The sequence below is a fragment of the Symphodus melops genome, assembly GCF_947650265.1.
Source record: "Symphodus melops genome assembly, chromosome: 22".
Taxonomy (NCBI): domain Eukaryota; kingdom Metazoa; phylum Chordata; class Actinopteri; order Labriformes; family Labridae; genus Symphodus; species Symphodus melops.
Window position 1 is genome coordinate 4769554 of NC_136712.1, and position 27003 is coordinate 4796556.

The window sequence follows — 27003 nt, forward strand, 5'->3', positions numbered from 1 at the left end:
GTATTGCTTCAACATGTTGTAATGGAGCATCTGTATTTCGTTATTTAGTTGGATTATTTAATTATATTGCCTGAATATCTTCCTTAATCTTTACTAACGCACAAAAACAATGAGTCAAAGCAACATGTTGTAAGGGGAGGCCTATTATTGAGATTAATTATGTTTAAGATACATAAGCTTCAAATCTGTAAATTACATGAAGTATCCCACAATATAATCCAAGCTATTATGAAAACCTTATTTTAAAAAACCTCATCCGCTCTATCTTGTAATAGTAGAAACTTTACAGCTTCATGCAAAACCCGGGAGAGGCGCTGCAGTGTTGAAAAGTTGCTCTGCATATGTTATGCTGAGGCCCAGAGGCACCGGTTCCTACTGTGAGGTCGGGGGCCCTGCAGGCATCTTGTAGATGTAGAGGCTTCTAGGGGTTGGCAGTGAAATAAGAAGTAGTTTCAACTATTTTAAATTTCTAAACAAATATCAAGAGTACAACGGTATGATTGAACATTTCTTGCATTCAATATCATGCTTACAAACCAGCACACATTCTGTGGCCTCTTGGGTGGCTCATGATAATCCAGTGTTAATCAAACTTTGAAATATGAATACGTAAGGTGAAAGACTTCTAAAATTAAGAGGTTCATTATGCCAGAGGCCATGTAGATGTTAAAGGGTAGTAATTAATTAAAGTGCAATCTTATCTGCAAACAGTGGGGAGGCTTGTTTACTCATATATATTGAGGGCCTATGTGGGAACCTATTTAACATCTTTAAACAATAACAGCTGTTTTTTTAACCTTAACCGCAAGCCATTTTGAAAACAAGACATCAAAACTGGTACTTGTTTCTTTTAATGCACCTCTTTGACCACATAATAGAGTCTTAATTTACTCATGTGGGAGCCATAAACTAATTCTGTAATCTGAATCGAGGTGCATTTGCTGCAGGGCTGTGTAATACACTTTCAGATGCACGTCGTCTTTTGCTATTTTGGCTTAATCGGAAAAAAATCCCCTTCAGTAAAAAACAGTTTATGAACACATTTTATAGGGCCAGTAATACCATAGACGGTATATACAGTCTACACTTACCCTTGCTTTAAAGTGAAGAACATTGTCAAGGCATTTTATTGAAAGGACGGGGGAAAATGTAATGGGAAAAATGCATGTCCTATGCAGAGCATTAGCAGGACTCTTAAGCTTATCAAAAAAGAGCTTAATGTGGAGAGAAAAACATGAGCTGCACAGTTTATTACCACAACAAAGGAAAGAGGGGGGGGGGGCTTTAGTTTCACCCCAAACCATCGTTTTATTTGGCTAACATTAACTCTACACACATTTGGTCCCTATCACTGGAGGATTTTTTCCAAAAAAGAAAACAGCAGAATAAGATAAAAGTAATGTTTAAAAGATCAAAAAGTAGGTTAATTTGGTATAGAGCACAGAATAAAAGGACTATGACTTAAAGCTACTACTATGCATGTAGTAAGCAGCACCAGGTCCAGGAGGGGACAGAGTGGTGTTTGTACCTTGAAGGTAGGGCACGCAGCGACTTGTTTTAATAGCACAGTAACAGCAAGACCATAAAAGTCATTGACCTTTTGGAAAACTGACCAGGGATTAGTCTTAACTCCAGACAGATTAGACTCATCAAAGGCAACAGGCCCCCTTACCACAGAGAAGCATCAAGAATTTATGATCAAATAAAATGCCCATTTCCAAACAGGATTAGATCCAACATGTGCAGGCTGGCTAACAGTATCGCCCCTTACCCTCACCATACTCAGAACAGTGAACATGAACTATTACCCTCAAAACTCAGATACAGGGTCCCATGTTTTCAAAAGGTCCGACTGAAGCACTCTTTTCTGTACACCAGTCCATCCTAAAACAAACACGGAGCTTAATCCCAGATCAAAGTGCATCGAAGGCCTCGAAATATTTGTTTGTAAAATGTTGAGTCAAATGTTTGTATCTTTGAATCTTATCTTTAATTTGTATGTTGTGAATGGACCTGCTGTGACTTAAGACAAATTTCAGACTTTGACAATCAATTTAAAAGTTATGAAGTAAAGAAACAAAATACAATGTTGGTTTTCCAATCAACAATTCAGCTTCTTGCTGGTGGATTTCTTCACGAGAGTTAGCGCTGAGTGATGCTGTCTGAGCTTCAGCAGCTAGATTTGATCTCAGCTCAGTTTAAGAAATGGCCTCACTCACTCTCTCTCTCTGACCTCTTTCTTTCATCCAACGCTTCTTTGTCTTTGAGTAAATAAAGTGATTCATACGAGAATCTCCACTTCAGTGTGCCTTGTTCAATGGATGGGACAATCTAATCACCCCCCCCCCCCCCCCCCCCCCCCCCGGCACTAACACTGGGGGTCTTTAGTACTGTCGTTATTATCTCCTAAATGATCAACTTATATTCGAAAGACTCTAAAATCTTCAGTGCAAGTTCTTTTGTTTTGAAACACCACAATGTATACTGCAAAAAAATAAAATAAAGACACTTCGATCCGTGACACTGTTCAGCCCTCCTTCAGTGTATCAAAAATGCATGGTTCTCATCATCAATGTTTCAGAAGTTGCAGACAATAAACAGCTTGAAGCTTCGAGGGCACACATTCCCAACACGTGTCATTACTGAAGATTTTAATGTGCAATAAATAGGTCCAACTCAAACATGTGATAGCCTTTGATATCAAAGCAAACGTAAAGAAATAAAGTGCAATCCGCGGTCGTTCTCATCGTATCAATGACCGGCCCTCATACATACTGATAAGCACTATAAAAAGACACTATTCAATTCTAACTATATTCACTTCTTCCAATACGTCCTATCTGTAAACTATATCTTTACACCTTTTGCATTAGTTAGATGTCTACTCCCTCATCTAAATAATGTATATCTGATTTCCTTCTTTCTAGCACCTGTGTGGGTAAAGTTAAAGTGTGAGGACTCATTCATCATGCATAGTTCAGGTTCTCCTCCTCCCCCATGTTAAATTCAAATGCCATTCATGTAAATAACTGATAACCTTCTTGATTCGTGTAGTTGCCGTTCTCCCAACCCCTCTCCCCTTTTTGATGTCAACCCTAAAGTTCTGGGCCTTTTTGAAATCATTTATATGGGGGGGGGGGGGGGGGGGGGGGCTTTAAGCTGGGGAAGTGTGACCTTCAGCCCCTTCGATATAATGTCCACAGTTGTAGTTACTCATTCATACAAAGAGCCACACACTCTGTCCTTTAAACCTTCCATATTATGACCAGGATGTTGATTTCCCTCCTGTGCAGCAGGGACGTTTTTGCCCCTCTTGTGCCCTCGGTCATGAAAACAGTCCTCAAAATAGTCAGGCTAGAAAAAAGAAGTCTGTGTCCTTTTTTTTTTTTTTTTCATCCACTGTGGCCCACAGCTGGAGCCTGTATAAATGTTCAGGAAGTCTTTTAAGAGCCAGCAGTATCACCTGCTCACTTCCAGGTTGCAGCAGCGGGCCGAACACCCGCGCTGCCCTTGGTGCCCTTCGACCCAAAGGATTGACCTGAGCGGCTCCGTAGTTCACGCTCTGCATTCTCGCTCTGCGCCTGCTCCTCGTCGTACCTGCAGGAATCAGAGACAGGGGAATCAGGTTAGGAGGAAAGACACATGGGGGATTTCCTGCTGCCCCCGCTCTCCTCCTCTAACTGAACTATGGAGTGTGTAAACAAAGGGACTTTGCTGAACACCCTCCACCCCCACCCCACTCTGGCCCCTCTATTATGTTAAAGCTACTCAGTATGTGCAATCCCTTCGATAGCTCAGTTGGTAGAGCGGAGGACTGTAGTGGTTGCACCAGGGATCCTTAGGTCGCTGGTTCAAATCCGGCTCGAAGGAGAGACTTTTTGAACCTGATAGCAAAGAAAACTCCAACGACAACAACCCTTCATATACAAATGTGTGTACTTCCTGTTCATGAGAATAGAATCATCTTTCTATATATTTGCGAGGTAAGTTGTCCATGTTTGACTTGGACTGCTGACCTGGTAAATGACTCCTCTCAGGTTCACACACACTTCTATTCCACATGGGTCACGTTGTATTGTACGTCACGAGCACTGATAAACAGCTGGTCAAAACAGTCTGCAAACATCATTCTACCGCAGACTGTGCGCGCCCCTTCGATAGCTCAGTTGGTAGAGCGGAGGACTGTAGTGGTTACAACTGACATCCTTAGGTCGCTGGTTCAAATCCGGCTCGAAGGAGGGAATGTTTTGGCCATGCAGAAGGATTGTGTCTAGAGTGGCATCGCCACCACCGATTTAAACTCAGCCGAAGCTCCTGAGTTTTACAAGAAATTTTAAGTGTGATAGCCTTAATTGATGATTCTCGTTTTGTTGCGTTGGATATTAAAGTCACTCACAGGACTTGATAGTTGCCGAGCGCTTCTCTTGGCGGGCTGCGATTCCAGCGGCAGTCGGGGAGTTCCCCATTGGGTGTGACAATGTTGAGAGTGTCGTTGATGAGGTTGTACTTCAGGATGCGGTCGTTGGCTGTGCTGGAGGTCAGCGAGGGAGAGGCGTTGACCTGAGTTAGACGCCGACAAAGAAAGGGAAAAATGAGCATTTAAAAGAGCTGTGTTCAGGGTATCTTGTAATACATTAGGCTTTAAATACAGCTGCCTACTTTGCAGGAGCATTAAACTTGAGAAGAGAGCTTTTGTGGCACACTTTTTATTCAGTCGTCACTGAGGACCGTTGATGCCCTACAACCAATTCTATCACAGCCAAAATAGACCTGATTGGTTTCCTTTTGCAGAAATAGTTCAGACCTAGCCTAGAAAACCCTGCTCGTCATGGCACTGATGGTAAAAATGTCTGCAATAAACTAAGACAACCTGATAAAAAAAAGAAAAAAAAACTGAAATAAACTTAGTTAAAGACCAGCCAGCAAAAACCTTGTAACAGCCTGTGTTACCATATGGTGTAATAATGCAGCACAATAATTAAAGACACACCGTCAGCACATAGCGATACTTAAAAATCAACCTGGAGGGCATTTAAAGTTGCTAAACACTGGAGGAGTCACTGTGGAAGCATGTTAAGTAGATCTTCAGGGGTGAGGCAAAGATTACTGCACACTGGTTCATTTCTAGTCCATTCGATTGTGTCATGACAGTGCGAGGGTGTGTTCGCATGTAGCATCTCCTCCTGTTAAATGACTCACCTCGATAAGCCACGGCTTAAGCTTGTCATCGATGATGATATCATAGCCGTAACATTCGAAACAATGCTTGTCGTTGTTCATCACGGGCTGCCACAGAGAGAGAAGAAGAAGAAGAAGAAGAGGGGATTAGAAGGAGCTACATGAAAGGTGACCAAATAAACTTAACTGGAGAGATATCAGGTGAGAGAGGGAACAATGCAACTGTGGAGGTGATCTATTTGGACACAAGCAGTGTGTAGGCCTAAGAGGGGAAAAGGGAAGTGCACAGCTGTGTGTTTAAAAGACTGTTTAAAAAACTAAGAACACAACCCCAAAAAGAAAAACCGAGTAAAACATCACTTCCACCAGCCGTCTCAACGTGTGTGTTATGCTGGTGTTTATTTTTTACTGCATTTGGCTGCAGCACGACACGTTAGGTTTCAATGAGGAGCGATAGAATACTGGAATCATGACCATTTCCTTTTTCCTGCTACGATAAAGCTCCTGTGAGCAGCAAAACCTAACAGACGATAACGTTCCTGAAGAGTCACTGCCGCGTGGCCAAAACCTTCCCTCCTTCGAGCCGGATTTGAACCAGCGACCTAAGGATGTCAGTTGCAACCACTACAGTCCTCCGCTCTACCAACTGAGCTATCGAAGGGGCGCAGTTAGCAGTAGAACGATGTTTGCAGACTGTTTTGACCAGCTTGTTATCAGTGTTCTTTGTGACATACAATACAACGTGATCCATGTGGAATATAAATGTGTGTGAACCTGAGAGGAGTCATTTACCAGGTCAGCAGTCCAAGTCAAACATGTGGAGAACTTACCTAAAGAAATACATAGAAACATGTTTCTATTCTTAGTGAGTGTTAAACTGTATGTAAAGACATTTGTATATGGTTGGTTGTTTGCTATAACAAAGTATGGTTAGACTGCAGAACATCAATTTAAAAGTCTCTCCTTCGAGCCGGATTTGAACCAGCGACCTAAGGATCCCTGGTGTAACCACTACAGTCCTCCGCTCTACCAACTGAGCTATCGAAGGGGGTTGTGCAACCACTACAGAAAATAGCAGTACAGTATCTAGTGAACATTGGTATGCTGAGAGTAAGGACACCTGAAGGGGACATTTTCACAGTGTGTCTCTTGCGTCATCTGAGAGTAGAAAGAACGTGCGTCCACTTACAGCCACAGCTTTGAGCGACTGCACCACGATCCAGTGGATCTGGTCAAACAGTCGGCTGGTCACCTCCTTCCCTCTGGTGCTCTCTAGGTACAGACGGAGGTTACTGACCGTCCACTTGCCTCCGTGAACGTGGTTGTAGTCATCCTGCATTAAAGAATTGAAGGTACACAGTCTTGACAGATGTTGGAATACTTTTTTTTCCCGTTCGTTTTGCTGAACAGGGTCAAGTGGTCATTATTTAAAATAAAGCAGTCTGTCAAAAAAAAAGCTGGACTCATATTAGAAGACAAAAACTTGCTGCCACTGCTTATGAGAGCCTTTATTTCATAAAGAGGCAATAATGAATTGGTGGCGATAAACCTTTAAATTCCAATTTTTTTTTTTTCTACTTACCCCGTGTTTTTGGATGGCCACATTAGTGAGGTGAACAAACATGTTGTCCAGTTCACTGGTGCTGGGTGTGTACTTCACTGTGCAGAACCTGCAGAAGCCGAGCTTGTACCTGAGTGTCAAAACACCAAGAGAAGTTCAATCACGTCTGCTACACAACATTTCCAGTAAAGAAAGATACCTGCTATTTCCTCGACTGATACATGAATTACTTTGATTATAAAGTGACCCCAAAAAAAAGTATCAAGTAGACAGGCATGATTGTGTCGTGTTGATTCATAATGTAATCTATATTGTTTAAGCCTAAATGGCTTTGAAGAAGCTTGAATGATGATTTAATGCATTTCCAGGTTGACTCTTTATTAAATGAGTTATCACAACACTAAGTACGGGTTTTAAAAACAGGCTAATCTCTTACACATAATGCTGCTCTCTCTTTAATCTTGATAACTATTTGTTATGACTACACAAATGGTTGTATCCTGTATATAAACAAACTTTAAATCCAGGGCTTACATGTAGCATTTGAGAGGCCGATATGTGGTCACCAGAACGTAGAGTCGCAGGTCAAACTTCTTCCCTCCTATCAGCAGAGGGTTGTCGATGTACAGGGAGATGACATAGGCTTCTTTGCCACTAGATGCTGCTACAAAACTGGAGAAAAAAAAAAGAAGGAAAATAATCTGTTTTTAATGGTTTTGGATGTTTTGAAATCAAAGACTTAAGGAGAAGATTTAAAAAGGATTGCATGTGCAATAAATGTAAAATATTTCACTCCTTCCTCGGATGGGACATAGTTTACTGTTTTGGAAAGTAAACTCAAAGAAGGTTTCCATGCTAATGGAGTTGAGTAGAGCTGCTTTTGCGTCATTTAACTTGGAGAGACAGATTAGAAAACAGATTGAAAATGTGACTCACGTGGAGGTGCGGCTGTCTCTGGACCACTTTTTGATCTGGGACAGTTTGTTGATGAGGAAGATGCCTTTGCCCTGAGCCTTCCCGCAGGGCTTCATGATCCACGTGCTGGACGGGTTCTTGCGGAACTCCTCCACAAAGAGATTATAATCGGCCGGGAGCATGAACGTCACAGGGACAAAATCTGGAGAGGAAATGGAGAAAATATGACGATTTCAAGGACAGCCTGTCCTTCCATGTTTTCTGTGGGGGAAGAGGGGGTGAATCACAGACAAACAGATACCTAAATAAATGTATTTCCCGTTCTCGTCCTTCTCCGCCAGCAGACTGCTTTCCTTTTCTAACTCCTTGCGATATCGTTTGATGTTCTTGATCATCAGGTCCTTCCTGGTCAGCTCGTAGTGGTTGGGGAAGTGGTTCACCATCTGGTCATCTGACAGGCGGTAGCCGGTGTCCACGCTGAACACATTTCTGATGGTCTGGATGCTCATCCTGCATGTGAGTACAAATAGACCTGGTGATCGAGAGAGTCTGGAGCCAAGAGGTTAGCATAGTAATGCAGCTATTACAAAATAGTAATCTATATTAGAAATTAAATACATGTTCTCGACAGTTATCCGTTTATATCAAATTGGATTTTTATAGCTTGACATACTTCAATCAAGTATTTCAGACATGCATTCATTAGTACAATGTATTGTTAGTGCATCCTCTCCAGTGTTGGTAAGATGTTTGCATGAAAAACTATCCAAAGATGCAGGTGTAATAAAGACAAAAGCTTACCAGTAAAAATTCCAGTCCTCGCTTTCTGTGACTTGAGTCCATTCCCTCTTTTCAAAGTTGTTGATGAGCACAGATTTCTCAATATCTGTAACCCACTTCACCTTACCGGCCATGGTACGTGCCTCCCACTGGGGTGGAGCACAAAAACAAAAAGGTAAACATGCACGAAAATGCAGCTTTATAAACAGAGAAGTACAATGCATAAAAGAGGAGGGAGGGTGCAAAAAGTGCATGCAGTCACCATGCACCAAGGCAAGTCACCTACCTGCAAATCAATGTCAGGAAACAGCCAGTCATCAGCATCAGCTAGCCGGCTCAGCTGGCTCAAGTTAGCAGGCTGCTGGATCCTCTCCGTGCTGCTGCAGAAGCTGGGCGGACATCACCCTGACAGTGATGCAATCTCACCAAAGAGTCTTTACTTCACTAGAAGACATAGCGGAGGGGGGGGGGGGGGGAATACTGCACGACAGCAGCACACATAGCTCTAGTTTAACATCAACAAACTGCTCTCATGTTAGCAGTTTTATTGCTAACAGCTACGTTTATTGATCCAGGCGTCGTGAAGCTCGACTCAGTGACAACGCCCACAGCGGACAGACTACTCTTCACAGTAAAAGTACAAGTCACGAAAACGTAATAACATAATGTATTCGACAACTCTACTATGCAATTCAATTAAGAAAAATACTGACATTTTACGTAAACGATATCTCATATTCTCTCTCGTTTCGACGACGTCGTTCTAGGCTTGGTTCTTCCTGGAAATTACCTAGCAACGGAGGACGCATGGATGTCAACGTAAGGGTGTCATGACCGCGAAGTACCAGCAGGGGTCAGTGTTGGACAAGCGTAAGAAAGAAATTACTACTGGACATTGTTTTTTACAACACCTACTTCTACACCCATAATAATCATCAACATGCACTCAAAGTTTTAAAAAGTCCTGTTGCGAGACACTGTGTCAAAAGAAAAAGTACATTTTACCCCAGGAAAGAACCAAAAATGTCGTGCATTTGTGGCCAAAAATATCGTGACATCAAATTTATAAACAAAAAAAAAGACGCTGCAACAAAGGAACATCAGACCCCATTCTGGATATTACACGTCAATATTGATCAACATGTAATCTGAAGCTGTGTTCGCCCCCTTGTGGTCACCCGTCATAGCAGCAGGTAAAGGTGTGGCCAATCATTTTTGTGGCAGTTACCTGAGAGCACCAGGATTAAAGGACGCTGCTGTAAGTAGAGCAAAAACATTATAAATAGTTCTTTATTTTATCACTTTAACACATGTTAATTATAATGTCTTGTTGTGTCTTTCAGGGCGGCGTCCGAATTAATCTAATTAAAAGGTGAGGATCATTTCTCTCTTTTTATGTTGTTGTTGTACATGCACCTGTTTCACTCGGCGGGGTTGACACTTTTGTCTCCGTTAAAATTGAGTATGATAACTTTTCAATTTAGAATAATCCAGAGATACTCAGGACATGCTCTATATGTCAGAATGAAATTATTTTTTCTCCAGGGGTTTAATGTGTAATCCAATAAATGTGATCTTCAAAACGACCTTTGTTTGCTTTGGTTGAGAAGGATGACTTCATCTTTTGTTATGACAATATGGTAGGACACAAAGGGCTATTGCATGATGGTAATAAGGTAATACTTTGTAACCTTTGTTTATATGTTACATTTAGTGATGTGTTATAGTATATAATATACAATTAGGTTAAGTTTTTCACATTCAGGGCTACATTTGAAAAATTGTTAAATCTTAGTACTGTGACGCATATCTGAGGAGAAATCCATATTTTTGCACTTTTTCTAAAGTGAGATAACTGGGAACTTAAAAACAAACAATTGATTGAAGTCTAAGTCGATTCTTCATTGTGGGGGATGTTTACTTCTTCTTGGCGAGGCAGTTTGGTTGATTTGAGTTATGGAAATGGTTTATTTGCATTCAGGCACATGAGCACAGGTACAACAGGAACTAGTCTTAGGACAGGTGCACGTACAGTAGGAGGGAACAAACCTGTTTGTTTAGTGGAATCTGAAAATAACAAGTCATAAATCCAGTCATACAGGTAGATAACATGCACTGTTTTTTTTGTTTTGTTGCACAAGTTGTTTCGCGACACAATCATGTCCTGAGGGGAATAAAAAAACATTTCTGGTGCACAATACAGTAGTTGGTGTGTTACAACTGTTGGACGTAACCAAACAAATGATGTCATCTCTTTAAACATGGGAGAGCCTGTTTTATTCTCCCCAGTAACAAGGCTACATGTACTGATCACATGACCCTGTATTTACACAGCACATTGACATTAAGAGCTCAACAAAGATAACGTAGAAACACTTTAGATCCATGGAGCCTTCATGAAATATGTTCTGCATGGCTAATGAAGCTCTCGCTGTGTTCTTTCATGTGTGCCAGTATGAATAATTTGCATAATAACTGCTCTTTTCCTAGAAAAACACGATGGTGGAACAAACAAGACAGCCGAGACATGTGGTCTCCCTCCAGGCTGGACCTGGTGAGGTGGGGACCGGCACCCAGTTTGACATGAATCGCAGGTACAGTCCTCCAAACAGTCAACATACAACATTAACACAACACATGGAAACTCTTAAAGCTCAACCTGCTTTATCGACACATCTTCTTTGAATTGGACCCAAATGTACAAAACTCAAATTATTATGTATTGGAGAAGACTTGGAATTCTGTATGGAAGATAAACTCAAGAGTGTTAATGTTAATGTTATAAATCAACTCTCTTATCTGGATCCACACAATCAGAATTATTTTGCAACTAGTTTAGTCGCCCTCTGGTGGCCATTTGGAAGAATGCGGATGACAGGCACTTTTGAAGCATGTGGCTATTTGCACCTTTCATTTACAGTGTGAGGGATATGATTACACTTTTGATACCTAATGAATATAAAGCACACAAACATGAATGCATGTACTATCTGTGACTCCTTCAGGGCAAATGACAGGGCTGTACGAGCCATTGGGCGACAGTTGGCTGTAATTGGAGACCAACTGGACCAGGAGTGGGCGAGCAGAAGGCCAAACTGGCTACCAGCTCCTCTCCATGTTCTGAGACCTGCTCAGGCACTGACCAGGATGATCTATCGGTATACACTCAGTGTGAAAAGCACATCCTTCTTGCTGGTTTTTACACCTCAAATCATTAGAGCTTTATGTGAGTGGTTGTTAAGATACTTAATGGTGGTGATGCTCTTTCCAGGGATATCCACAGTCAGCTGTTAGGATTTCAGGGCCTGTCTGCTGCAGTGAAAGCCTGGATAGCAAGCACTGCTCCTGGGCAGGGGATCCTCAGAGCGGACGCCTGGGTAACACTTGTTTTCTGTAGTATTAAATATATTAATATTAAGTTTTTCTAAAGGTGCTGACGACCATATGCAAATAAGACATGTTATTACTTGTGTAACAATTTCTCTTCTCAGGTGTGCAAAACATATTTTTAATTGCATTTTCTTTATGTCTCCAGGTGTCCACTTTGAAACCAGTTACCTGCGCTGGCTGGACCAGAGGAGCACTGGTGTCGGTGGCACTGGTTGCTACGGTGACCCTGTGTGGTGCACTATGGGTGGAATGGAGAGGGCCATGAGCAGGTCTTTGTGGGCTGTATTTTACAAAAAGAAAAAAACAATGTTTGCTTACGAGTGATTAATTATTTCTATCTGATTTTATAACTACTGTTTACCTTCCCTTTTTTTTTGTTGCTATTCTTAAGAGCGGTATTGACTTTGACACCAAATGAACAGAAACAGTTGGGGGGAAAATAAGGATGCAAAAGTTGTTCTGTGGAAATGATTTAAATTAGCTTTGCAGTGTTGCCCGAGGAGTTGGCCAGCATATTGTAGCAGTAACCTTTTGTTTCACAGATGTATTAAAGTTAAAAAGTCTTTCTTCTATGACTGGACTGTTGCTGGTTTGCAGTCTTTTGTTAGTAGATACGTTTTTTACTGGTATGGAAAGCTTTTTTTTTTTTTTTTATAAAAGAGACATAACCAGGCTTAATATAAAACAAAAGGAGCTGGACTTTCTGTTTCGGATATGAGATGTTTTTTTTTATGTAATGCAAATAAACATCATGATGACAACTTGTGGTTTCGTGATTAAAAATAATTTATTTACAATACAAGATGAACAGAAGCTACCACAGGAGCTTGTAACATTCCCAGATCTTGTGTTTTTCCAAATGAGCATGGAGGCTCATTTTCTTTTCAACCATGTGTCAATCAACCTTTCAGTCTTCATGATGAGTGGTGACTTCCACATGCGTATAATTCGTGTAGGCCTTCCTGTTACACTTCTGAAGCGTCGCCCCGAGCTGTTTTCCCGGGCCGAGCTCGTAGGTGTGAGGAAACTTCCTCCCCTGAGTCCTCTCGAAGATCTCGTGCAGGATTTGCTCCCACTTCACCGGCGACACCAGCTGCTTCACCAGCTGCCTGCGGATGTGGCTCTCGTTCATGTAGCGTTTGCCGTCGACGTTTGAGTACACGTTGATTTCCGGACGACGGATCTGTGCAGGGTGAGATGACACAAACCAAAATAAGCAAACTTGGGATTTGCTTAGGGCTTTGGATGAGGCTAGAAATGATTTGAAATGTACGTAAAAACTATTTGACATTGATGGGACTGATTTGTAGTTGAGCTATAACCAATTTATTGATCATTTGATTTCTTAATTCATAGATTAATCTTTTGTAAGACACTACCATACTTAGGATGCTTAGTTTACCAGTTAAAACAAAGAAAAGAATCTTTTATTTACATGAGAAACTAAAACCAGTTGCGTTTGGCAAATTGTTTGAGGAGGAAAAAAAGCTTTGGTTAGCAGAAAATTTGAACTTTTGACGATTCTCACCCATTATGTAACAGATTAACCATTGCATGCTTCAGGGATCCCCTCATCGTGCATTCTCACACAAAGAGGTGGCAGTTTGAAAAACCTTATGTCGGTGTCTTCTTCGGTTTGAATTTTATTCAAATAATAGTTATTGAAATGCAACTGTGATTAAACAAGATAACTATCACTCTGAGAACCACGTTTAAATAAATATAACTGTATGTTGGTTCTCATTTCAAGGCAACATGACTTCCAACGTAGCACTTGGATCGCATGTGGTTTGTGTTGGATTTGTCATGAAACACACACTGAAGGAATGCTGCAGCCTGGAAAGGTTTTTTTTTTTTTTTGACTGACCTCCACCTGTCTGAGCACGTCTCTGAGGGGTTCAGTAGCCGACTGCATCAGCTCAGTGTGAAACGCCCCGCTGACCGGGAGAGGTTTGGTCCTCATGAACTGGAGACGTCTCGCGTTTTGTTGGAGAAAATCTAGAGCCTGGAAAGTCAACAAAGTAAAACATTTAAGAGCCCAAAGCATCTCGAGAACTGATCGCTGTGATCTAAATAAGGCAACATGCATATGAAGGATTTTCCTGTCTCAAAGTTGTTGATGGATGCGATTTGTTTTGGGTGGAGTATTGACTCATACCTGTTGGTGACCTGCGATGACCCTGCCATCAGGGAACAGATAGTTAGCCACAGAGCACACGGGCTCCTCCACGCCCAGGCTCTTGCAGTGCTCTTTAGCCTGCACACAAGCGTATTTATACTGCGCCTGTGGTCGACCGATGACCGACAGCATGCCGCTAGGAACCAGCTCTGACGCTTTCTGCATAGCCTCTGCACGCACCTTCACTGCATACAGAGCTGGAGGATATGAAGGTGGTGCAGATGTGAAATGTTGACCTTGAAGCAGAACAAGTTTAACAAGCATGTGCAACCTATAAATCAAATATTTTGTTTACCCTCTGCATAGCCCATGGCACCAGAAAAAACCAGGGCGGCAAATTCTCCAACGCTGAATCCTGCAGCAGCGACACAGGTCTCAATAGCCTGTGGACATAAAATCATCTTAAGCATTAAATGTATTTCTACTGGCGTGTGTCACAGTTCATTCATTGATAAAGTCCATTTAGCTACCTTTGGGTTGACATGGTTGAGTCTTTCCACAGCAGCCAGAGAGGTGACAAACACCGCTGGCTGACAGTGAACCGTCTTCAGCAGCTCCTCCTCGGGCCCCTCCAGGCACAGAGACAGCAGGTCGTACCCGAGGATTTTCTGGGCGACCGAGAACATTTCTTTAACGTTGGGGTATTTTAAAAGTCCTCTCCCCATGCCCACAAACTGGCTGCCCTGGCCTGGGAAGAGGAGCACGGAGCACTCGCTCGGGTCCTTTCTGGGTCTCCATCTCTGCTGCCCCTCTCCCGGCTCGCTGTCAGGGAGGGGAGCAGGGGTCTCTGGAGAGCCTGGCTGGCTGCTGGTCAGTCTTCTGCTCAGAGAAACCAGACAGCTGACCTTCCTCCTGCAGGCTGTGGATACCAACATGGCGGACTTCTCTCAAAGAAGAGGTGTTACAACAGAGACATTATCTGAATCGAAAGCTCAAGAATATCGGACAGAAAAACTTTACTATGTGACTACCACACGACGTTTCTACAGCTTGCATGACACTGTGCAGGAAGCGGCCATGTTGGTTGTAGTTATCAATTCTGTTTCCGGGTCAGTTTACGGTTCTTATGAGTGACACCGCCCCCTACCGGACACTTGGTTGTTTTTAATGCAGAATAATAACGTAATAAATCCCTCATTGTATATTTAAAAGAATTGATCAAAAATATTTATTATTGGGGCGCCGATAGCTCAGCGGCAGCGACAGCGCGCGTACCATATTGCGAGGCCTCGCTCCTCGCGCGGGCGGCCCGGGTTCGCGTCCGGCCTGTGGCCACTTTCCCGCATGTCTCTCCCCACTCTCTCCCCCCTTCCAACTCTATCCACTGTCCTCTATCAATAAAGGCAAAAAGGCCAAAAACAAATCTTTAAAAAAAAAAAAAAAATATTTATTATTTGTACTTATTTGTATCGAGTTTATATGCATTTAAATTTTTGAAATGCATTTTTGAAATTTCAAAATTTAAATATATTTAATATATATATATATATATATATATATATATATGACATTCACTAAAACATAAATGTTGAAAGTAATAAAATCAGTTACCTTAATATGTGCTTATGGTATTATTAAAAGAGTAATTGTTTGACTAGGCCTCTAGTAAATTGTAACTTGGTCAAGGTAAGCAAGAAAAAGTCAAATATCACAAACCATTTTTATTTATCATAAATGTTATTGTACAAAACTGTAAATCTCAGTTGAAATTATTCAGATGTGTTTTCATTATAACTGTGCTCATCCTCTTCACTCTCCACCCGATTGGTCACTTCAACATATAAATACGCTTTCTGCCTCCCCTCGGCCTTGAACAAACAATGAATTTCATTATCATGTCTGAACTTGTAGATTTGAAAACGTTCCCCTGCCCCAACTGTCAGGCCGGACATCACATTCGTCCATTAGGTTTTCCCTGCGATTCATCCGATCCATCGGACAGGTCGGCAGCTTCCAGCTGCTCCTTCAGCCTCTCGACGTCCTCCCGCATCTGCATGTTCTGATCGGCTCTTTTTTTAAACTTAGAGATGAACTCGTTACTCGCCAGTGCTCCTTCCTTCTTGGGACACATGTTTTTGGATGATAGGCGATGTTCCAAACGTTCTACGAAGAAAAGGCAAAGACAACAATTTTTTGAGAATATATTTTAGGTATTGTTGCAGCCTCGTCAGATTTATACAACCTGTGGATGTCTTTTACTTTGACTTATTCTCAAGCATGTTTAATGTAATTTTTTGTTTTGTATTTACTTTTGGAGAAAATTAAACATTGTTCACTTAAAAATATTTTCCTCTCCTTATTCGCCAATACAATGACAGGAAAAAGTCATAACGATGTTATATTTGTAGCCCCAGAGAATTCATAGTTAAGGGTCAACTACAGTAAAAGAACCTCTTCTTCAATTTCAATTCGGTTTTTTTTCACTAATTTCAGACCCAAACAAGCAAACAGATTAAGAGCATACTGCACCTCCAGGAGTGACAGGTGTCATCAGGCGGTTCAGCTGAACATTCCAGTGCCGTACGTGTTGACTGGCGTTCCTCAGCCTCTCTTGTACTTCCTTGAAAATAATAATTTTGTGTGTGTTATATTAAATAGCTATATGTGTTGCAAACGGAGCAAATCAAACTCGCTGTATTTTTGTCTTACCTCAAGGCGCTGGTGGCTTCTCTGGCGTGATGCCCGCAGGTCCTGGAGCTCCTTGGAGGCGGAGTGGAGAGCCGAGGGGGTGTCGTCGTCTGTGCTGCCGCCTGGGGCCTCTGGTATGGTGCTGAGGCTCTTTGAGGACCTCTGCTGCTCCTGCAAGATCTGGAACTGCTTCTTCTTCTCTTCTTCCACCAGCAGCACCCTGGAAAACAGTAGAAAGAAGTTCAGAGGCCAATCAATTTAGATACATCAAATCCATTAGCTCCCTACTGCAGGAATTTGGATCAAAAATTGCGCTCTTTCTGAGCATAGGGATAGGATTGAAGTACATTTAGATCCACTTTTATGTTTAGAGGTTTTATTACAGGCCTATTGAAAAAAGACATGCATAAATCAGATTAGAGAGTATGTCAAATTTCTGACCTTCTTCAAAAGTTGCTTGTGGATCTTCACAGTTCCTTTTATTTATTTTTTTAAAGATCTATTTTTAAGAGAGACAGGACAGTTGACACGCAGGAAAGGAGTCACAGACTGGACTCGAACCTAGGCCGCCTGTGTTAAGGACTATAGTCTCGGTATATATGGGACGCGCCCACTAACCACTGTGCCAACAGCACCCCAAACATTTTAAGATTCACTTCAGTGTCCAACTGATCCATTAATATTAAAATATATATCCATAATTACTATGCAAAAAGAACTTTCAACAACTTGTGTGGTCTACTTTTTAGACCACAGTATGCCAAAATGTAAACAAAGGGAAAAAACAACAATGCTTAAGTTTTGGTCCACAGGTACCCAACATCTGTGCAGAGTACAGTGGAGTTTACAGGGTGTGTATATATGTGCTACCTCTCCAGCTCCTGTCTGGCCCTCTCCTCCTCCAGCCGAGCCTGGATCTCCATGTGGAGAGCAGCTTCAAGTTTCTGCTGCGTCAGCTCCAGATCGTGGATCCTCTTCTTCTGCTGCTCAGCCTCTCTCTCCTTCTCCTGCATCTCGGCCTGCATGCTGTCTCTCAGCTAGAGCGCACACACATTTAGACACACCGGTTACGTGGAAAGAACTGACCTATTCCTGAATCATCTTTTCCTGGAATGCCGTAATCGTTTCTCCACCATTAAAACCACTGAAGGTCGCATCTGAATTTTATAATGCCAGTGAACTGTGCTGTTTTTACAGATTAAATTCCTCGCGATGGACTCTAAATAGCGTTTCAGGGAATTATGAATAAACCTGAAGCTTTTTCTTACAGTCTCGGCCTCTTTCAGCTGTCGCTCCAACTCCATCTGCACCTCCTTCTGTTTCTTCCTCTCTATTTCCTCTGCTTCCCTTCTTCTGGTTTCCAGTTCACGTGCATGCTGCAAGACCCACGTAAAGCACCATCAAACCTAAAACGAACATTATTTGACTCCATCACGCTTCCACTGGGTCTTCTTCATACCTGTATGATGCTCTCTATCTCTAAATCCTGTCTGTCTTTGTCTTTCTCCATCTTCTCCAGATCCTGGAAATTTGAGTCGTCTGATTGGCTGCTCCGGCTGCTGCAGCTGCTCCGGGAGCTCCTGAGGCGTTCCCGTTGGCTGTGTTCCCGATGGACCCGCCTCTTGAGTTTGAGTTCTTGGTGTAGGGAGATCTTGCCCTCACTCTGGAGACGAAGTGCCGTTTGAATAGCTGGGGATGGAGCAAACACACAGCTTCATTTTAAAGCAGTTTTTTTTTTAACTTCACTTTCATCAATTATTCCAGCTGTAAGAAGGTTAACGATGATTATTATTTAACGGTGAACACTACAGGACATAGCTAAAACCACTTGCGGCCATTACTTTATGTAAAGCTTAAAAGATTACAGGAGAAGGATTTCTCTTTGAACACCAACACACCTTGAATCCACTCCACTTTCTGTCTCTGGTCTGACGCACTCATCTCAAAGGTTTTATTGTGTGTTTTCACACAAAGCATACAGCGCTTCCCCTCCCTGTCAGGAACAGGCTGAAACAAAAAAAGTAGCAACACATTTCATTCAGTTTAGCTTCATTGTCAAATTATGGTGTCAAATTATAATGTCTCTGTATTTAAAAAAAAATCCAAATTGCAGAATCTTCCTTTTTACCGCACTATCAAACATGCAGTGTTTACATTACATTTCCTCACCAACCTCTACCACACAGTTCTTATCCAGCAGGATCTCCCCTCTCTTGTCCTTGAGTTCCTCGCTGACATAGTAAGCCATGGAGGAGGGCTTCAGCACGAACCAGCGCTCGGTCCAGTTTCTGCGAACATGCCCCTTTTTCCACATATAACCCTGAGAACAAGGAACGAGAATGAAGACCAAAAAAAAAACACCCGGAGAAAAACATTATGAGAGAAGATGAGACAAAAGCAGAAACTCACCCTCTTCAGCACGTTGTGATACATCTCCAGAAAGACCTCGTCCAGAGCCAGGCTGAAGGCCTCGGCACTGGTGACCCTCAGCAACCGACCTGCGATCATGTGCTCCAGGAAGCTCCACACAGATATACCATCATCCCGCACTGTTGCATCCTGGGTTAGTAGGTCCTCTAAGGGCTTCTCATCCCACTCCTGGCTCATCGCTGTGGAGATTTTCTTGAGCAGATACTCCAGCTAAAAGTATTGAAATATAAGAAAACTAAGTGTTGACAGAAATGATTCCAAAAAGACAGGAGGGCTCGATGACAAACAGAATCAATGTATGTCTGTAACACACCCATTCACTGAGGAAGCTACTGTGCTGACAGTACAAACAAAGCAGTCTATTTTTTTCTCTTTTCACAGGAAACCAAAAGAATTATGGAGGAAGTGCAAGAAGGAAGAGCCTCATTAACTTACTAACTTGCACTTGGCATATCTCAGCTGTGAAAAGACGTACAAAATCTGAGCCTGTTGGTTGGTACACATGAATAGCTGAATGATGTATATTATTTCCATACAGCAATAAGGCAATCCTAGAGAAAGTGCTTTTGTGTTGGCTTGTTTTTGTTTCTGTAGTTTGTAACTCTGTATTTAAGTTTGGCCTGGGAATGCTGAGGATGTTATTTCTGCACTTGTTTCAGATTTTAAATCACTTTGTTTCTGCTCTGCTCCTTAAAATTGTTTGCATTTTATACTTAAAGGCGTTATTGCGAGCATGCCCCTAACCACATCTGATCAGGTCTCCATCCAATCCATCGAATCATCAAGCCTCACACATAAACTACCCTCGGGTATTCTTACCTCTTCTGGTATCATCACCAGCGGGTAGCGGTCCTCAGACAGGAGGTTGAATAAACAGAACAGCTTGAAACAGTCTCTTTCTGATAGAAGCGCCCCTTGTGGTACCCCCTTGAAGTTCTTCTTCCTGGTCATCATCCAGCATAGGTCGTCAAACTTCTCCTTGTCAAACATCCCCTCTTTGACCTGAGAGACAGAAAAAAAGCACTTTTCACTTGACTGTAGTGTTTCTAAAAATGGACCAAGATGTCATGTGATTAAAACAAACATTGCGGGTTTCAGAACTCAACCCGCTAACAGTATTTCTTTCTCCTTTCTGTCTTTCTTACCCATCTGCAGCGTACCAATTAATTCCCACTGATATTGCAAATCTTCAAAAACACAATATTTTTTGGTTGGGTTTAAAAAAACAACATTTTTGAGTTCAAATTGAAATGACGCGCAGCTCTGTGGCCACTTGATGTTATTTTATTAATTTGAGGACAACAATACATCTCTAGAGCACCGGGGAGTAAAAAGCAAGTTACAAAATACTTGTTGACTTAGCAGTTCATTGTAGCTTTTGGTCATTTCCTGGAATAGGATTGTGTATAGAAAAAACATAGAACCTCAGCACCCTTCTCCTTCAATCGTAGTCCATATACATCAACTCTCTGACGTTCTATTCATCTGGTTTGGGATTGTAGATATCAGTTTCAAGATACTGCACAACTCTTTACAACTCGGATTTAATGAACCATCTGAAAACATATAGTACATATACTATAACCTCCATCTACTTGCATGTAAGCGTTCATAAAGATTATAAACCTGAAACATGAATTATAATGTTATGTCATATTTAAAGCAGCATTTCTTAACAGTATATTATCTTTTACAAATGGCTTATAGCACAATATTATGTACCTAATAGCTCATATTGTAATTCACAGCTGGGGATTAACTATAAGAATTTATGCACACTTAATTCAGAGTACCTTGTCCAGTATGTATTTGTTGAGGTAGGGCATGTAACCATGATTAGACACCGGCCCATCATCATCATCCTGAAAGTGCTCCTCCAGAGCCACTGGGTCGTGTGGGATGTTCAGCACCGTGTACAGGTTGTGGGAAAGCACCTGATGAATAACACAGGCACATAACGATGTATAAACCACATAAGCAAAGGTTTATTCTCCATGTCATTTCACTCTTGCTATAAAACACATCAACACAAGCACAGGCAGACAGTCCTGAGTGACTAAGCATGTCAGAACAGATTTCTGCTATTTCCCTGGATTCTTCACTCCTCTGGGAGCTCAGTCAGGCATGCAGGAACTGGACAAGAAGCAACATGGCAAATAAAGCCCTCACTGAGAAGAAAGAGAGCAGAGATAAGATCACAATGTGTTGCTCTTGTTTGCCTTTTTCATTGAAAACCCTGACGTTGGTGGTATTATGTCAGTATGTGTTTTTCTGGGCCACAGATCAGTTTGGACTTTGAGCTTGCGCGTAAAAATGGATTCCCTTGTGAATCCGAACAGGCTACGTGTCTGATAGGAGATATCTTATTTTTGGACTTGTGGATGAGCTCGCAGGGCGTCTGCGTGTGAACTCTTTACACAGATTATAACATTGGTTCCCCAAATTACAAGTTAGCATTTCAAAGCATATAAAGAACATTTAGAGTGAGAATCCGTTACGTCTCTCTGCTTACCTTTAACTGCGACTTGGACACTTTTCCGCACTTTTCGACGTCCAGCGATGTGAAAGCGTACCAGATGGACTTGAGGAGTTCGGATCGTAAGTCCATTTTTGGAGACGTCGTCGTGCGCAAAGAAGCTACATTTCCAAGCGCAGCTCGGCAACTTTTACGCAGCGACAGGCAATCGGCAAGTGGTGAGGATCGCCAAATAAAAATGTGGGGCAGAGTACAGGCTGCTGTGCAGACTGCATAGGACCAAAAGGAGACAGATGTAGGGCAGACCTAAAGAGGCGGAGAGTAGAGGTAAAGGCCTATATTTTCCTCCGCGATATGTTTTCCTAAATCCAAAATAAACTGTGATACATTCCTCTTAAAGCCAGGTGGACAATTCTCTTGCACCTGTCCGAGTTGAATGCATTAAACAATTTACTCATCAAAGCTATTTTTCCAAGGCCGGGTATTTATCCTCTGAATTCCTCAAAACGCTGCCAGCCAAAGTAGAAGGGCTCAGTGTTGTGATTCAGGAGAGATACCGAGACTTTGAAGACACACCCATTTGAGTTAACAGCTCACAGTTATATTTAGTCAGGCACCCTTAATATTAGAAACATCAAGCCCCTTTTTCACTGTTCATCGAATTCAATCTTGCGAACATTGAGGAGTTAAGCCAGATGACTGTATGGCTAATAAAGAGGATTTAACATTAACATAAAACTGAAGACTTTACTCCATCGTTTAAATTAATCAAGAGTCTTTCCAAGGTTGCAACTCAAAAATGCTGTTTAAAGTTGAATTACATGAATCTTGAATAAATGTCCATAATGAAGACATTTTCTTCACTTCAGTGATCTTCAGTTTAATCAAGTGTTTGGCAACTTTCACTGGTTTACTCCACAGTCATTATGTGTCCCTTATGGTGGGCTGGGAGAATTTTATATGCCAAACTTATAAATAGCACACAAAAAGCACCCAGCCAAAAAGTATTCTCACTAATAAACCTAATGCCACTTGTGGTTTCCTAGCTTTAGGTGTTGCTTGAACGCCTATCACAGCTCATATTCTCTGTGATGAAACAGCTGTTGGGGATGTTGAAACCTCAGGCCAAATGGGTGAAACAAGGACAGTGTAATCGGACAGAGAGCATCCACAAGCCTTATTGGAGCATAATGTAGGCTAATCAATACCATAATAAGGTCATGAAAATGGTGGTTGTTGTTTAGCAGCCAGAGTGCCTAAGCCTCCCTGAGTCTAAATATCAGTTAGTCTTGTAATATTGTGAAAATGTACTTTATATCACTACATTTTAGCACAGGATATGATTGTCTGCTTCCTAAACAAATCAATGCTGGGTCAGGCTGTTGTGGTCCTATCAAGTTAAGCAGAGATATCTTTGTCTGTTGTCTCCCCTCCCAGGGCAGATCTAATCACTGTTGTCTCAGGTGGTGGAAATGAGATGTCACCCTGTTGACCATAACTCTGAGTTGCCCGCCCAGAGGCAAGAGGGGAGCGAAGACATGCTGGTAATTTACAATTTTAAATAAGAATGGCTGCAGTTTTTCTGATTATCATAAAACATAATGAATATGGTGTGTGTGTGTGTGTGTGTGTGTGTGTGTATGTGTGTGTGTGTGTGTGTGTGTGTATATATATATATATATATATATATATATATATATATATATATATATATATATATATATATAAAATGTAAAATGAACAAATACAATACACATGAATGGGATAGTTATTTTTATATTGAGATAATGAATTTAATCTCCAGCATCACATACGAGGAAAAAGGTTAAATATTTATCATATTTTGGTATTTGTTGGTATTTTTTTTACGAGAAGTTAAAAGCTAACCTCTGAGTCCCAAGTATGCCAGCTAAAAGTATTGTATGGCTCAGTTCTTGTTTTTGTACAGATTCCAGAACAATGAGGTGTTGAAGTAAACAGAGGGGCTGTTTTCCCCTGCTCTCAGACTTTATGCTAAGCTAGGCTAACCAGGTACTTGTGTTAGCTTAAAATGATAAATTCAGCGTTCAAAGATGAGAGTGGCATGAGTTGAACGGTCTCTCCTCTTTGCTTAAGCAAAAACAAATAAATAAATAAATAATTTCCAAAGCTTTTTTTATTGAAGTCAATTTCAGTTTTATGCCGCAGGAGAGAAAATTCTAATCTTATCCAGACTCGTTGTTTCATGCTACTCGGCTTTACAACAGTACGCCTATGTTGGCGTCATCAAAAATGTTATTAACATGAAATGATTTAAAACAACTTGTGCTTCAGAATTGACAAACTCGAGCAACAGAGACATCTGGAACAAACAATTTTCAAGCAGTCATCATCTTACAGTCACTCTACATATCGGCGTTCATACTGTACAGCTTTTAAGATATATAAAATGCATAATGTGCAACAAACAACATTTGAAGATTTAGGTAATTTTCTTAAGCCCCATTCTAGCATAGTAAAGTCTTTGTGATGGGAAGACTCAATGATGCAGATATGCACATCTGTTGAAAACAGCCAGACTAAATAAGGTCTAGTGGAAACTGCTGGTGAACATTCCTGTGCATTCAGCGTTGTGTTTCAGAGTGGTGATCCAAAATGGATTTTTTAGTTAGAGGTTTGTTTTCATACATTTCATATAGTGCAGCACAATAACCCATGCATATATTTACACAATTATTTTACAAAGTTGCATTGTAAATTACGGGGGGGGGGGAAGCTCAATGTACTGCCAACCACTTTTTCTTATATTTACAGTTCAGCTCCCCAATCTGTCAAACAATCAGCGTAAGAGACTGGCAAAGTGTGAGTAGTTCCAGGTTCCGAAATTTGCTTTATGAACCACTAACAACCAATTTTACAGTAATAAAATCCTACATGGTCCCATGTTACTCTACAAATTATTCTTTTGCATTACCTTCTAACACTATGGGTTTATGACCATCATCCTAAAAAATTTTATACTTGGATTATTTAAATTTATATTTGAAATTCAGGGTACATGTTCAGAATTGTAATTTAAAAACAAAAACAAAAAACAGTGTTGCTCTGTCTATCTTTTTTCCATAAACTAAAACTTAATGGATTTTCACGTATCATGTAGGGCCTGCATCAAGTTATAAAACTTGTTATTGTTTGATTTTGAGATGCTATTTTTCTCATAATGAAATACTTAACGGAGGTTAAAGTTGAGAGGTGGTCTCCAATGGCTTACACTTCTACAGTTTTCTCAAAGAACAAGGTGTTTTTAAAGAATTTTCTAAATTTTCAGTCAGGAGAGTTTTACACTAGTCCAGGGTTTTATAATGCTGATTTCCTGACACTGTCTACGCAGAATACCAATGGCAATTTGATGCTCAAAATAATTATTCCCGCTCTGCAACTCTACCACTCCTAAAGTGTAGTTCATTCCCGATCAAACTAATTTGTTAATCATTTGTGGACTGCTATTTTTTAAAGTTAACCATCAATGTGCCACAACACGCCGATGTTGTCTCGGTGTCATTTTGTTGGCCAGCAGACAAGCCAGTGCAATGCCTCCGATTTGGGTAAAGGCCAATCCTAACACAGTGGCAGCAATGTGGAAGACGTTGTCATTGACCAAGCTGAAGACTTTGCGGAAGCAGCCGTGCGGATGGATTCCTGCAGCTTCAACTTCTTCAACGTAGTCTGACAGGAGAGGTCGATTCTTGCAGCCCTTGCGCTTCATGCAGCAGCTGTCTGGCAAGGACACCGAGCTGCCGTTCTCGGTAGGCAGGAAGGTCATATGCTGGAAAGCCCAGTCCGAAGTTAGCCAGTCACGCCAACCCTCAGCTCCGCAACACTCAAGGGCCCTCTGCAGGCTATCTAATGCATCGGCACGCCCTTCATCTTCAGTATAGCCGGCAACCGCTCGCTGTAGGCCACTACGAAATCCTCCGGCAATGTCTTCACGGTAGAAGAGACCTGATAGGCCAGCTGCCAAACCGGCAACGAGTGCAGCAAGTTGAAAGAACCCGTAAGCCCTGAGAACACAGGGTAGATTTGCAGCCACCCCAAGGCAACCCAGGAAGCCCCAGGTGGTGACAGCAGCCCCTGTGGACAGAAGGATGAGTGGGGCGTTGGGGTAGCGATTGGCAGACAGCAGCATGAAGTCAGCAAGGGAAATCTGTGCCCAAACACCCAGGGTGAAGATGGCCAAGCCAGCTGCCCAGAAGAGGCAGCTGAACGCCAGGAGACCCAAGCGCAGGAGGTGCATGACTCCCACTAGGCGGCAGCAAGGTGGGACAGCGCCCACAGGTGGAGGTGCCGGAGGAGCCAGGGAGGCCTCTGAGCCGATGGACAAGGAAAGTCGCTGGTGCTGCTGGTGGAGCTGCTCCTCCTGCTCTTGGTAAGGTGGCAGCAGGTAGCCGGGGATCGCAGAGGGTCGACGAGGAAGAGGAGGCGGAGAGAGCAGATCGAGACCCCGCGGTGAGGAAAGCCTTCGCACGGCCAGCCGCTCGTGTTCCCAGTCCAAAGATCGTCTGCTGGGACTCGGCCGAGCAGACAACGACCCGTAAGGCAATGCGAAGCTCATGATCCCGGCACCAGCTTTATGTACCCCCCTTTCTCTCTTTCACACACTCCTCCTCTCTCTCTATCAGTGCCTTCACTCTCTTCCTCCTGCAATGCACAACCCCCCCTCTTCTTTATGACCGGGTATTAATCCACCACCGAGACCACCAACGCCGACTGGACTGTAAATCACACTGATGGGTGTCGCGTCGTGCTGTTATCTGCATCCACAGCCTCCTTGTTGCAAACCAATTCATTTGTTTATTACGAGCTTCTTTTCCACCTGCATGGTCAATAGCTCATCAAATTCCTTCGATAGTCACATCCATACATCTACTCCCTCGCTGCTGCCCCACGCTCTGGTCAAGACGAGAGGTGATTGCAGTGGAAAAAAACATTAAAACTATACGTGAACACCCCCTCTCGGTGAGGAGGAGCATCCCTTTTAGTTTTACAACTGTCTATTTTTAGAAGTGGGGGAAATGACTCTTCGTGTATGTGTTTTCTTTGTGAAGTGTAAAAACTCTCCCTGCTTTCCTTGTTTGACATATGATGAATGAAAAGACAACCTAACCCGCATATGTTTTTAAGACAAGCTGGTCCAGTGTCACCAAGCATTTAAGAATTTAAGTTTGGTCATTTAATCTGCGCTGGCTTTTAATTTAATTCAACTTAATTTCTCATTATTTTAAAATAAAAACTTCAAAAAATAATGTTAATTAGTATAAAATTATTATTTGGTGCATGCTTTCTACTGAGCTGCATTTAAATGAATTAAAACACAAGTTAGCATTTCTGTTCTTTTTTGAAGAATTTGATCCCCCCAAAAAAGTATTTTATCACAACAATTCTGTGTAAAAATAACTCAAACATCAGGAAAGCATGAATTATTGGGTC

At 41.9% G+C, this 27003-nt stretch overlaps 5 protein-coding genes across 5 annotated transcripts; 1 reads left to right on the top strand and 4 right to left on the bottom strand.

Annotated features, from left to right (window-relative positions):
• Positions 1 to 2636: 2636 nt before the first annotated feature.
• ttll1 (tubulin tyrosine ligase-like family, member 1) lies at positions 2637 to 9238 on the bottom strand. The gene is made up of 10 exons (XM_079335079.1): positions 8721 to 9238; positions 8456 to 8583; positions 7956 to 8164; positions 7676 to 7856; positions 7274 to 7411; positions 6761 to 6869; positions 6368 to 6511; positions 5200 to 5286; positions 4397 to 4560; positions 2637 to 3597 (listed from the first exon to the last, which is right to left on the bottom strand). Exons 2-10 carry the CDS (start codon positions 8566 to 8568, stop codon positions 3468 to 3470), a joined length of 1275 nt encoding a protein of 424 aa, XP_079191205.1. The 5' UTR covers positions 8569 to 8583; positions 8721 to 9238; the 3' UTR covers positions 2637 to 3467.
• Positions 9239 to 9450: 212 nt separating this feature from the next.
• bik (BCL2 interacting killer) lies at positions 9451 to 12585 on the top strand. The gene is made up of 6 exons (XM_079335768.1): positions 9451 to 9692; positions 9778 to 9806; positions 10925 to 11028; positions 11440 to 11592; positions 11706 to 11811; positions 11970 to 12585. The coding sequence occupies exons 3-6, from the start codon at positions 10934 to 10936 to the stop codon at positions 12087 to 12089; spliced, it is 474 nt and encodes a 157-aa protein (XP_079191894.1). The 5' UTR covers positions 9451 to 9692; positions 9778 to 9806; positions 10925 to 10933; the 3' UTR covers positions 12090 to 12585.
• Positions 12586 to 12596: 11 nt separating this feature from the next.
• On the bottom strand, positions 12597 to 15052 carry mcat (malonyl CoA:ACP acyltransferase (mitochondrial)). Its single transcript, XM_079335767.1, has 5 exons — positions 14474 to 15052; positions 14299 to 14386; positions 13983 to 14200; positions 13692 to 13829; positions 12597 to 13007 (listed from the first exon to the last, which is right to left on the bottom strand). Exons 1-5 carry the CDS (start codon positions 14876 to 14878, stop codon positions 12732 to 12734), a joined length of 1125 nt encoding a protein of 374 aa, XP_079191893.1. The 5' UTR covers positions 14879 to 15052; the 3' UTR covers positions 12597 to 12731.
• A 599-nt stretch (positions 15053 to 15651) lies between these two features.
• def6c (DEF6 guanine nucleotide exchange factor c) lies at positions 15652 to 22079 on the bottom strand. The gene is made up of 12 exons (XM_079334747.1): positions 21574 to 22079; positions 20855 to 20995; positions 19881 to 20063; positions 19041 to 19271; positions 18805 to 18951; positions 18530 to 18638; positions 18091 to 18320; positions 17900 to 18007; positions 17502 to 17668; positions 16653 to 16851; positions 16473 to 16563; positions 15652 to 16106 (listed from the first exon to the last, which is right to left on the bottom strand). Exons 1-12 carry the CDS (start codon positions 21667 to 21669, stop codon positions 15895 to 15897), a joined length of 1914 nt encoding a protein of 637 aa, XP_079190873.1. The 5' UTR covers positions 21670 to 22079; the 3' UTR covers positions 15652 to 15894.
• Positions 22080 to 24875: 2796 nt separating this feature from the next.
• On the bottom strand, positions 24876 to 26661 carry LOC306817934 (tetraspanin-7-like). Its single transcript, XM_079335208.1, has one exon. The coding sequence runs from the start codon at positions 26126 to 26128 to the stop codon at positions 25040 to 25042; it is 1089 nt and encodes a 362-aa protein (XP_079191334.1). The 5' UTR covers positions 26129 to 26661; the 3' UTR covers positions 24876 to 25039.
• Between the last annotated feature and the right edge of the window lie 342 nt (positions 26662 to 27003).

Excerpts from the sequence above, each read along its gene's own strand:
- ttll1 (XM_079335079.1), bottom strand. The coding sequence starts at position 8,568 with ATGGCCGGTAAGGTGAAGTGGGTTACAGATATTGAGAAATCTGTGCTC. Across the intron at positions 7,857-7,955 it reads CGGGAAATACATTTATTTAG|ATTTTGTCCCTGTGACGTTC; the intron begins GTATCTGTTTGT and ends TTTCCTCTCCAG. Across the intron at positions 3,598-4,396 it reads CTCGGCAACTATCAAGTCCT|GTACGACGAGGAGCAGGCGC; the intron begins GTGAGTGACTTT and ends TGATTCCTGCAG.
- bik (XM_079335768.1), top strand. The coding sequence starts at position 10,934 with ATGGTGGAACAAACAAGACAGCCGAGACATGTGGTCTCCCTCCAGGCT. Across the intron at positions 11,029-11,439 it reads CAGTTTGACATGAATCGCAG|GGCAAATGACAGGGCTGTAC; the intron begins GTACAGTCCTCC and ends TGACTCCTTCAG. Across the intron at positions 11,812-11,969 it reads TCCTCAGAGCGGACGCCTGG|GTGTCCACTTTGAAACCAGT; the intron begins GTAACACTTGTT and ends TTATGTCTCCAG.
- mcat (XM_079335767.1), bottom strand. The coding sequence starts at position 14,878 with ATGTTGGTATCCACAGCCTGCAGGAGGAAGGTCAGCTGTCTGGTTTCT. Across the intron at positions 14,387-14,473 it reads TCAACCATGTCAACCCAAAG|GCTATTGAGACCTGTGTCGC; the intron begins GTAGCTAAATGG and ends TTATGTCCACAG. Across the intron at positions 13,830-13,982 it reads TCATCGCAGGTCACCAACAG|GCTCTAGATTTTCTCCAACA; the intron begins GTATGAGTCAAT and ends TTGACTTTCCAG.
- def6c (XM_079334747.1), bottom strand. The coding sequence starts at position 21,669 with ATGGACTTACGATCCGAACTCCTCAAGTCCATCTGGTACGCTTTCACA. Across the intron at positions 19,272-19,880 it reads TGGTGATGATACCAGAAGAG|CTGGAGTATCTGCTCAAGAA; the intron begins GTAAGAATACCC and ends CAATACTTTTAG. Across the intron at positions 18,639-18,804 it reads ATAAGAACTGTGTGGTAGAG|CCTGTTCCTGACAGGGAGGG; the intron begins GTTGGTGAGGAA and ends TTTTTGTTTCAG.
- LOC306817934 (XM_079335208.1), bottom strand. The coding sequence starts at position 26,128 with ATGAGCTTCGCATTGCCTTACGGGTCGTTGTCTGCTCGGCCGAGTCCC.